General features: G+C 42.5%; 1 protein-coding gene across 1 annotated transcript in view; it reads right to left on the reverse strand.

The window, feature by feature from the left end:
* Window positions 1-379: 379 nt before the first annotated feature.
* Window positions 380-12,071, reverse strand: part of VASH2 (vasohibin 2) — a 51,447-nt gene continuing 39,755 nt past the window's right edge. The window contains exon 7 of the mRNA XM_056852449.1: window positions 380-1,357. Within this exon, the coding sequence (XP_056708427.1) occupies window positions 1,285-1,357 (73 nt within the window). The 3' untranslated portion in view covers window positions 380-1,284. The remainder of the gene's footprint in view (window positions 1,358-12,071) is intronic.

A 12,071-nucleotide genomic window follows, 5' to 3' on the forward strand; every position in this document is an offset into this window, starting at 1 on the left:
AAGAACGTTCAATGCACACGATTTGACTATTACAGTATTCATCTGTACAAAACAATGGTCTCTGTTTCTTCGGTATGATCCAGAGCGTTACCATGCACATCATATTCAAATGTACATGTAGAGGTCCCCATTTTTTCTACATTGGAGAATGTCCCACTGCCACAATGGGAAATTCCCATTGCTCGTGCAGAGCACTCCCCAACTTCGAAAAGATAACAGGGCAGCATTTGAATGCGCAGAGCTCCATACGAACATGAGAACTCACATACGCACATTGGAGCTGCTGGATTGTTCCACTTGTGCTTAAAAACTGTAACCTGTGAAGCTTAAAAGTCTGTGACAAATTATTTTAAAACCAGTGATAAAAACAAAAAGCATAGTCAATTAATTACATTTTTTTTAGGTGGACAGTTTGCTGTATCCCTAACATGAAGATGTCAGTGCTTTTAAGAAAACACTTGCATATAATACACCTTCAGTTTCTTCATACACATGCACATAAGAATAAGGCGGAATGGGTGGGTCAGAGAGGGTGCAGTAAAGCCTCTGCTATCAGAAAAGCTGGGAACACAGTACAAATCTGTTACAAAATTAAAATACTGTCAGTTTTGCATATCTATTGTAAAGATTCTTGAGGTAATACTGATGCTTTGAAGAAAAAAAACACAACCTCGACTGCTTTTTTATTGCTGAATGTCACATTAATATGGGACTCGAGATACAGTCTGCTAGCTACATATCTCATGTTGCATGCCCTTGAAATGAACAGGACTTTTGCAAATCCCATTAATTTCTAATGGGATTTTCACAAGGGAAGTTCCCTTCATACTGTGCCATTGACTTGCAACTTGCTGCCCCTCAGCACCTTTTGAACAATACCGAGGCAAATACTTTCATTGTCGCCATTCCTAAATCCTACAGACGTCGCACAATGCTCTAAGCCAATGAAAAATAGCCATTATAGAAACAATGATTTCACCCCAAACAAAACAAAACCACGCCACATTACCACCCCTTTTAACTAGATAGAGATTAATAACATTATCAGAGGTGAAGAGAATTTTTAATTTCCCTTTGTCTTGATTCCACTTCATGGATTAAAAAAATAATAATACCACCATCAACTTCTAGGATTTCTAGTTTCTAGGCAAAAACTTAAATAAAATCGTTATGTCCATCATAAATAGTTGCAATCCCGTCCCTTTCCCATTCATGTCCACAGATCACAGGGTAAAGTGCGGTAAGAAGCACCCTGGAAGCCATCTTGTTTGGCCTCTGTTTCTGTCAGATGCGTAGCTGATAGCCTACTTCATTCAGTGTAGAGAAGTCACCCACCTTCTTGTCCATTACAGCTGGCCTAGAATCAGGAAAAGAACGTGGAAGTTAAATCATGCTCCGAATTAAGCTACTGCCAACAACAAGCTAAAGTTGTTCATCTCTGGTTTCTTGCCAAGTTGGCAAGTGAACTGTGATGCCGCCACTAATGCATAAACTGTCTCAAGGGGCTGCAATCAAGTGCCAAGGTGTATGAACAGCACAGTAATTCGAGTGATTGTGGTCTTGAGGTCTGCATGGCTGTATTAGTAGAGGTCGGCGATCGTGTGTCATCATGTCGTTCCCACTAAATGAATAAGGGTACATTGGTCATGTGAAAGCAGACCAAGAACTAATCTAAAGATGACCTGTGGCTGGTGAGACAGACTACATAGAATCCTAGATCTAGAAAAGTCCTTTTTCACTTTTAGGTTCCAATTGGCATTTGAGAATAACAATTGGCCAGCCATTCCCTATTAGCCTGAGGAACAAAGGTTTCATGCACAAGTATGTTTTTCTGCCCTTTATCATTACTCAGCCTAAAAATTCATCATAAAATCAAGAAAGCATCTCAGAAGTATAAACTTTGGCTTGTAACAAACTGAGACCAGCTGGCAAAACAACTTTGAAAATAACCAGGCAGTATCCTCCAGCAACTCTGACTTCTTGTGAGGATTTTTTGGGAAGCCTATTCAAGAGACAACTTTTCTACCAAATATCATCCATCAATGGACACAGAAAACCCCTGTATTTTTCATTTGACTGCCATATAATGATCATATATACAAAGAATAGCTTTGAAGACACAACTGAAAAGCACAAGGAACTAGAATACCATAAGCTGAATAATATATATCTTGGATCCTTCCAAAAATCTGCACTGACAGGATTTCTCCCAGCAGTGCATGACTTCTCCACCTTCCCTCTCCTGCTGCAGCCCAAAATGTCCCTCAAACACTGCTCCTGGGGGGCAGAGGGCTCACAGGAACATCATGAGGAAGGAGTCAATGGTTGCTGTGGGAGGGGACTGAGGAAAACCACTCTCCCTTGCCTGCAAACCTCAACTAAGCCAACAAACCACAATCTCCCACCCACAGGTGCTGCCGTTTTTAATACCTTTGCTGCTTGAGGAACCCAAGGCTGACCAGCCCTACCTTACCAAGAAGTCTTTTATTCCACAACAGGTCTGTCAGCCTTTTGGCTGAGGTACCTCATAATTCCTCCTCCGGAGTCATTTCCACACAAACTGAAAAGTGCACTTTGGCTGCTTTGGAGAGTGGACTGTATGGAATTATACCCCAGGCTCCACCCCCAAATCTCCAGGAATTTCCCAATCCTGAGTTGGCAACCCTAACACAGTTAAAGAACAACAACTTTCAGCTCCCCCCTGTCCTATTCATTTTTCTCTGCTACCGTAATTAATTACTTCGTACCACTCAGTTACATTTCAATTATCTACCAAACAGAGACCAACATAAGACTCGAATTTAGTTATGGCGGTACAGAGCTCCAGGGTGCAGGGGAGTAGCTATGACAGCATGGAAAGTAACCAGGTGACTCACTCTACCACTATTACAAGGGTATAAGAGGCAACCATGGGGAATCAGTAACCCCACCACTCACACTGTGTATCTATGTGCGTGCAAACATGCTGGCCATTATCAACCACCTTCTAAAACCTGGATCTTGTGAATGTTCCCCTTTCATGCAGCTATTAAATGCGAAGGAGTCTCCCATCAGGAAAGGAGCTGACAATCCTAAGTGAAAGCTCTGTGACTCCTTTTTTCTATAGAGGCATTTGACATCAAAATTTACCTCTTTGTCTCTTGGTGAACATCTAAAGCATCAATAGGGTCACCAAGTCCCCTGAGATTCAGACCGAGACACCTGCTGCCTGAACATGAAATGGGCTCTAAGGGTACCTTGTAGAGTTGTGCAGTTTACAGCAAGTCAGGGATGGAAAAATGAAATGGAGCATGCAGAAAAAGCTCCATCTGCGTGCTTTGCTGGCAGCTTAAGAATGGCAAACACCTACCTGTTATGATTATACATAGAAGCCTGTGAATTGCCAATTTTCTGTTAACACCTGCACCTGTTCTATAATATATACAGGCAAATCCACTGGTTGCAATCTCCTTGGTGAGAGTGAATATGAATGCAACATACATGAGGCAAAGAAGAGCCTTCAGCAGCGTATGATGAGGTGATGGTGAAGGGCTCATCCACAGGCCTTGATTTTTGAGGGGACAACAGGGGGTGTTACCAGCACATATTTTTCATCTGTGAAGTGCTGGAGAGGAGCTAACATTAGAGGCTGCCAGCCAAATTACAATCAAAGATAAAAATCCCAAACATACTTTCCTTGTTAGATCTGAAGAAAACCATCATCAGCTGGAGCACAATTTATTACTGCACCCACAACACATGATTTGCAAAACTTCAGATACTACCAAATTTTGTTAAATGACATTTTCCAAGTAGTTGCAGCTTAGGGTTGCCAACTGCCAGGTAGTAGCAGGAGATCTCCTGCTAATTCAATTGATCTCCAGCCGATGGAGATCAGATCACCTGGAGAAAAATGGCCACTTTGGCCATTGAACTCTATGGCATTGCAGTCCCTCCCCAAACCCTGCCCTCCTCAGGCTCCGCCCCAAAAATCTCCCACCAGTGGAGAAGAGGGACCTAGCAATCCTATTGCAGCTGCAGGCTGTTGTTACTTCCAGGTCTCAAGACTAATGGCAGAAAAATGTTGGTGAGTCTCATAACCATGAAATCAGGAAGTCAAACTTCAGTGTGAGCCAAAAACTGAAAGAAACCATTAAATTCCTGTAAACCATAGTCTGAAAGTCTCCGTTGACCATGATTCACACAGAAACACACACAAACACCCCAACTCAGATTACACATTTAAAACAAAGGCTCTACTCTACAAAAAGGATGTTGTGATACCAGTATTGGAGATAGGTTTTATACATGTTTATATTTCTCCAGTATTCTGTGTTTGATCACAGACGCATACGAAGCTGCCTTATACTAACATAGCAGACAGACCATATGTTGGAAACTGATTGACACTTCCAATTTCCCACTGAACAGAGCCACATGCAGGGGGCTCCCTCGTTCTTTATAATGCTCCCTTTACCAAACAAAAGTATTAGACCAAAGACAAAAAACAACAACTGAAAACAGGTGCATTCATATATCTGTAAAGGTCATGCTCTACTGGGAACCCCCCGTGCAACATTGCTTGGGGAGACTGGGTGGAGAGAGATGGGCTTGTTACTGGCTCCAGCCAAACAGTCCTGCCCACCGCCGGCATCTGTTGCCAGTTTCCCAACAGTCTTCACGGTTCTAAATCCTTTGCCTGTCATCACCCAAGAGGCAGACCGTCTCTATAGGCCTATCATAGAATCATAGAGTTGGAAGGGACAACCAGGGTCATCTAGTCCAACCCCCTGCACAATGCAGGTCATTCACAACTACCTTCCCCCACACACACACCCAGTGACCAGAAGATGGCCAAGATGCCTTCCCTCACATCATCCGCCTAAGGTCACAGAATCAGCATTGCTGACAAATGGCCATCTAACCTCTTCTTAAAAACCTCCAGGGAAGGAGAGTTTACCACCTCCCAAGGAAGCCTGTTTCACTGAGGAACTGCTCTGTTAGAAAATTCTTCCTAATGTCAAGACGGAAACTGTTTTGATTTAATTTCAACCCGTTGGTTCTGGTCCGACCTCCTGGGGCAACAGAAAACAACTTGGCACCATCCTCTCTATGACAGCCTTTCAAGTACTTGAAGATGGTTATCATTTCCCCTCTCAGTCTTCTCTTCAGGCTAAACATACCCAGCTCCTTCAACCTTTCCTCATAGGACTTGGTCTCCAGACCCCTCACCATCCTTGTTGCCCTCCTCTGGACACGTTCTAGCTTGTCTACATCTTTCTTAAATTGTGGTGCCCAAAACTATAGGAGAGCCAGCGTGATATAGTGGTTAAGAGCGGTGGTTTGGAGCAGTGGACTCTGATCTGGAGAACCAGGTTTGAGTCCCCACTCCTCCACATGAGCAACGGAGGCTAATCTAGTGAACTGGATTTGTTTCCCCACTCCTACACTTGAAGCCAGCTGGATGACCTTGGGCCAGTCACTCTCAGCCCCACCTACCTCACAGGGTGTCTGTTGTGGGGAGGGGAAGGTGATTGTAAGCCAGTTTGAGTCTCCCTTAAATGGTAGAGAAAGTCGGCATATAAAAACCAAAGTAACTCTTCTTCTATAAGCAGAGCTGTAGTCTTCTTGGGTCCATGATCTCAGACAAGAGACAAGTTGTTCTGCCATACTTTGCTAATCTTTTGCATATCTTCTAGCATGTCACAGGTGAAAACAGGAACTCTGTTATGTACTTTTAGCAACCTCTGGCCTTAAAAGAACCCCACATGTTGCCAAGGGTTCTTATCTTCCTGCTGTTAACACCCTGATGTGCTCCACAGCAGCCTATTCTGTTCTAATTTAAAAGCAAACAGAATGATTTGGGGGTGGGGGGTTAAAGATATATCAGAGACATATAATTGACTTACAGCAAGTTAACAACAGTTCGCTACAAACCTGGTATGAAAATGGCAGTCTATGCTCAATGTTAGCATTTACACTCATGGTGCGTTAGCATTTACACTCATGGGTTTATTTTCATGTGCACCAAAAACAAGCTATAGTTGCTCTCATTCAGATAGCAGAGAAACCTAAGGAATGGAACTCTAGCAACGGACACATTTTTAAAGGCATCCCCCAAGTCACACTCCCAAAACAGGAACAGTGATTCAACTGACAAGTATCAGAAAATAAATGCAGTCTGCAGTAAATATGAAAAGATGAGTAGATCTTGTTGGATACCAGTCAATATTATTAACTCCACATTGCAAGGGAGTGTTGAGGTATGGCAGCTTGCTTAAGGTTATCAAGCTATTAAGATTTGAATTCAGGACTTCCTCATCCACCACTATGCTACAATAGCTCAGCTACTGATGATCTGTACAGTTTTGCTCCACACTAATTGACACAACTTTCCAGACAGGATAATCACTGTGCTGAATTTTTAAAAGCGTAAATTGCCCTTGTTCCACCTCTCCTGACACCATTTCAGACACGTCATATAATGAAGAACATTTCAGGATATATCTGTAATTTGGGATATTTTGGGGTGTTAGCGTTCTAGTCTTTTCATTGTGGCATTTGGTTTGTATTTTAATGAAGAATGCCATAAGCAGAAGCCAGTACATTAGGACATTTGTACTGGAAATAAAGGAACAGCCATCAACATTGTGTAAAACTGAAGCACAAGAAAGGGTTAGGAATACAATTCAAAAACAATTCCCAACTAATTTGTCAACAGGAGGACTGAGGTAATCCAATCTTCAGCTTTCTCTGCTTTTAGCTGACAGGTTTAAAGGCACCAAACCTCAAGGAACCCAAGCTGCTATATTAAAAAAACAAGGCGAATGCTTGGGTTGGAATCTCATAATGTTATCATGCTATGGGGATGGATACTGTGGAAAAGAAGTGCAGGCCAGGAAAGGCATTGGCAGGTGACACCAGGGGGGTGACTGTGCTTGTAAAAACTGGATATGTTCTGCATTGCAAAGCTCTGAGAAATGTTGCTGGGATAATTCATACGTAACAGCCTTCAGTAGGAGAACCAGTTCTCAAGGCCCCAGTCAGCTTTGGCTAGAGGTTTACAGTTACATAAAGAAGTAAAACATCTGGAAAATTTGAAGATTTAAAACAAAATCTACCCTCTCTTTTTCAGAAAATAATTGAAATTTTGAGAAAAAACGAAATAAATGCAATACCTATTTTCTATCCAGCCTAAACTCACTTTAATGCTTTAAGAGCATGAAATGCATTAAGCATGACCTCATTAGCATATCAAAGAGTACTGTTGGGTATATTTCTGAAATACAAATAATGCTTCAAATTAATAACACAATACCATGTTAGTGGTGGAACTGCAAGCGGCTGTACCCTAAGACAAATGAGAAAAAAACTAAGATGAAAACAGAAATTATCAGATTTTGTTACCTGTGCTTATGAAATGTTTATATGGGTGCTAGAAGGTTAAACCCCCTCTCCTCTCCCCGCACAGCCTCAGTCCAAATCAGGGCCATGAGCACCCACAATTTACCTTTTAAAGATGAACAGAACTCCAAGGTCTTCATCATGCCTGTTGTGGCATTAACCACTGACAAAAAGCATTAGCTAATCAGAGCTTGCCAGTAAGAAGGTAAAGCTTCCCCCACTGTGAGCGCCAAGTCTCCAATCGAGACCTTGCTAAATAAATTATACAGCCCAGGCAAGGGTGGGGGAGGCACTGTATAGGGTTGCCAACTCTGGGTTGGGAAAGGCCTGGAGATTTGGGGGGGAGCCTAAGGAGGGCAGGGACCTCCATGGGTTATAGTGCAACAGAGCCCATCCCCCTTTTCTCATCATCTAGAGATCAGCAGTAATTCCAGGAGATCTCTAGCGTCCATTGGCTATAATTATTACTCCCAATAAAAAAATTATAAACCATAAGACAAGTACCCTTTATATATGTTAATTATTTTAACTGAAAAATCACAAGAGCTGAAGGCTGCAGCCTCTCTAATGAATTTTGCTAAAGTAATCCCATTGAAATTAAAGGAGTTATTAGTAAATTGGACAGCAACTTTAAAATTATTGCTGTTTGATCATTTGAAGCCATTTTCTGCCCGTCCTATCCTCAAATAGAAACTGCATTACATGATGTCTCATTAAAAATAATGAGTGTTAAGAGTAAATTGAGTTCCTTTGCTTTGGGCATAACTTCCTCATGGATTAAAAAAAAAAAACCTTCTCAGGCTTCATTTATTTTTATTGTTTGTTTAGAAGATGTATAGGCTGCCTCTCTAAAGACCTGCCTGATGTAGCTCACAACGTAAAATATAATAAAATCATTAAAGACATAAAAATCATTAAAATGAACAAACCATAAAACCCATCCATTAAAAATCCATGATCATGAAAACATAGTCCTGGAGAGACAGCGTGGTATAGTGGTTAAGAGCAGTGGACTCTGATCTGGAGAACTGGGCTTGATTCCCCACTCCTCCACATGAGCGGCTGAGGCTAATCTGGTGAACTGGATTTGTTTCCCCACTCCTAACCATGATGCCAGCTGGGTGACCTTGGGCTAGTCACACTCTCTCAGCCTCACCTACTTCACAGGGTGTCTGTTGTGGGGAGGAGAAGGAAAGGTGATCGTAAGCCGGTTTGATTCTTCCTTAAGTGATAGAGAAAGTCAGCATATAAAAACCAACTCTTCTTCTTAACAAGCAATATGGGCAGTTCTGTTTGCTACCATTTTACATCTTCAAGCAGGGCAGACTGGCCATTTAATTTACACGGGCTACTGGTAGGCAACTGTCCTGGAGGGCTGCTGGTGGCAAGGAACCAACAGAGCCAAGCCACAGTAGCTCTGCCAGCAATGTAAGGGCCACTCAGTTCACACCTGGCCAGCGATGCCAGAACTGGATGTTGGCTCACCTGCTGCTTTCTCCTGGCTGCAATTGTGGGCACTGCTGGCTGGATCTCAGCTGAGTGTGGCTCCTGAAACACTGCCTAGTAGTGCCACAGGAGCCACTCGTCCCAACTTGCTTCTAGGCCAGTTTAATATCCTAGTCTGCCCCTGCCATTAGGGCAAAATCAGAAGTATGTGGAAAGTCCGCTGTTCTTGGGAACACCCATTTTCCCTAGCATTATCCATTAACCCAAGATGAAATTGTGAAAGTGTCACCTCACAGAAAACAGTATCTCTGGTAGGTGAGGTACACAGTTCAATAGACAAAGTGACCTACCAACAGGGGTGCCAACTCTGGGTTGTGAACCAACTGGAGATTTTTGGGGGGGTGCAGCCTGGTGGGGTTTGGGGAGGGGCAGGACCTCGGTGGGGTAAAAACCCATAGAACCAACTCTCCAAATCAGCCATTTTCTCCAGGGGAGCTGATCTCTGTTGCGTGGAGATAAGTTAAATAGTAGGAGATCTCCAGACCCCACCTGGAGATGGAAAGCCTACCTACTAATGACCCCAAATTGCCAGAATGCTGAGGTGAAGAACTCCCTTTTTGGAGACAATAGCTATTTAGAAATTAGGAATAGCTCTTATATTGCTATGAGGGCAGAGTGATGAGTCACCTTCTAGGAAATAGCCAATGTGTCCCCGGGAGTAGTCTCACCCCCATTTCCTCTTCAGTCACTAAAACTTTCCTACCACTCTGATGAGGCAATAAAGATACCTCCAGCTAAATTGATGTTGTTAAGGAACATCCTTCCCTTGATAGGTAATGATTTTCTTTGCTGCTCCATTTGTTTTCAGATAGCTTCTTCATTACCTTGTCCACATTACCAACTGTTATTAAACCTCAGCTCCAAGCCTGGATTGACCAACAATCCCAAAGCAACTTTCTGCTTATATCTGAAAGCACTGAGGTTGTGGAACCTATTCCCTAGACATGTCTGTTTAGCATCATACCTGTCAAATGTCAAATCAAAAACAGCTTTATTTCAGAGGGTGTTTGGGATTAATTGGATTTATTTATTTACTTTAATTAATTAAGCAGATTGGAATGATTAAATTGATTCTAACCGGTCTAGTTAAGCAGATTGAAATGATTAAACTGATTCTAATCAGCTTTTTTCCATTTTTTCTGCAGGTGGTTTTTATTTGATGTCTCCTTTTGGATGGGCTGTTTATTGTTTTGGACTATGGGCGCAAGTTCTCTGTCTGGACATTGTACTGAATACGAAGCAGCAAAGGATGTTGAAGTCACTTGCCACATTCTTAGCTGCACCACTTTTATGTCAAGTCCTATTATATTAGGTGCAGTGGAACACAGGCAGGATGTTGCTGCAGTTGTCTTGTTTGTGGGCTTCCTAGAGGCACCTGGTTGGCCATTGTGTGAGCAGACTGCAGGACTTGATGGGCCTTGGTTTGATCCAGCATGGCTTTTCTTGTGTTCAAGTGTGTTTTGGCAGGAATGTGGACCAACAGTTTAAGACAAAGCTTTCACAGAAGAGACTGTTTTTGAGAAGGAAGCTTAACTTCCATCATAGCCCGAGTCTATCTAAGGGTATGTGTGTGTGTGTTAAGCGCTGTCAAGTCGCTTCTGACTCATGGTGACCTTGTGAATCAATGTCCTCCAAAACATCCTATCATTAACAGCCTTGCTCAGGTCTTTCAAATTGAGGGCTGTGGCTTCCTTTATTGAGTCAATCCATCTCTTGGTGGGTCTTCCTCTTTTCCTGCTGCCTTCAGCTTTTCCGAGCATGATTGTCTTTTCCAGTGACTCTTGTCTTCTCATAATGTAAGCAAATTACAATAGCCTCAATTTAGTTATTTTAGCTTCTAGGGTAAGTTCAGGCTTGATTTGATCTATAAACCATTTAGTTTGTTGTTGTTGTTGTTTTTGGCAGTCCAGGGTAGCCGTAGCACTCTCCTCCAACACCACATTTCAAAGGAATCTACTTTCTTCCTATCAGCTTTCTTCATTGTCCAGCTTTCAAAACGATACATAGTAATAGGGAGTACGATGGCATGAATTGACTTGATCTTGGTTGCCAGTGACACATCCTTACACTTAAGAATCTTTTCTAGCTCCTTCATGGCTGCCCTTCCCAACCTCAGTTTCCTTCTGATTTCTTGGCTGCAGTCTCCCTTTTGGTTGATGATGGAGCCAAGGAATAGAAAGTCTTGAACAATATCAATTTAATCTAAGGGCACAGATTTAGGGAAAACAATATATACGGATATTATCCAAACACTTTTACTTTCCATTCCAGACTGCTCAGCAGTTTGAAGTTGTTCATCCCTGATATGACAGCTGCAGACTGCAATAGGAGTCTCCCAGGTTTCAGATCAGATATTCTGAATAACGAGACAGATAAGACACACTCTAAAACCATCTTGAGTTGACAGCTGCAATGCTAAAGCCGAGTTGTAGTAAGTTTGTTGGAATCTGCTGGCAATGTTATTCTGCATCTTTAGGGAAAAGAGCACTTCTGAGCATGTAAAGAAAAGTGCATTCTTTATCACCATAGATCAGGTCGCCCTTTATTTCAGCCATGTGAAAACGGCTAAGAATTGTTTCACCATAGTGGTGGCTCCATGCGGAGGTGAATGACGATGTGTCATGTACAGAAGAGCATTTCATATTATTCCTACAAATCATATTGCCACTGTCAGAAACAGAATGTAGGAGACAACAGACCTTCCGCCAGGCAATTTTTGAAGCTCATGCAGCAAAAAAGTGTTAATATTTTAGGGGTCTTAGGACTAATTTTTTAGGCAAAGAACTAATAACTAATGTTCTGGAGCACTCACCATAAGTAGCCTCCTAAAATCCCACTGACTTCAATGGGATTTAAGAAGTTTACCTGCGCACAGGGCTGCAGCCCCTGAGATCCCCATGGGATGAATTATAATTCACTTGCCTCTATCTAATTAGGGATTTAAAAGAAATAGGGAAAACGCCGGGGACTGGGCAGCCGGTGTTTGCTCAGCAGCTGGCGCTGAAGGGCCTGCTCAGCTGACACTTCTTTGTCAAACAGAGACCTCCCCCCTTGAACACTTGAGCCACCCTAGCAACGGTGGAAACAGCCACAGAAACATGGAGATTAAAATACCCCTCGAAGAAGGCAAGCTGAGGCAGAAAAGAGCATCTGTGGAGGATTGCAGCCTCTGACAACTATAA

The sequence above is a fragment of the Euleptes europaea genome, chromosome 7 (assembly GCF_029931775.1).
Source record: "Euleptes europaea isolate rEulEur1 chromosome 7, rEulEur1.hap1, whole genome shotgun sequence".
Lineage (NCBI taxonomy): Eukaryota > Metazoa > Chordata > Lepidosauria > Squamata > Sphaerodactylidae > Euleptes > Euleptes europaea.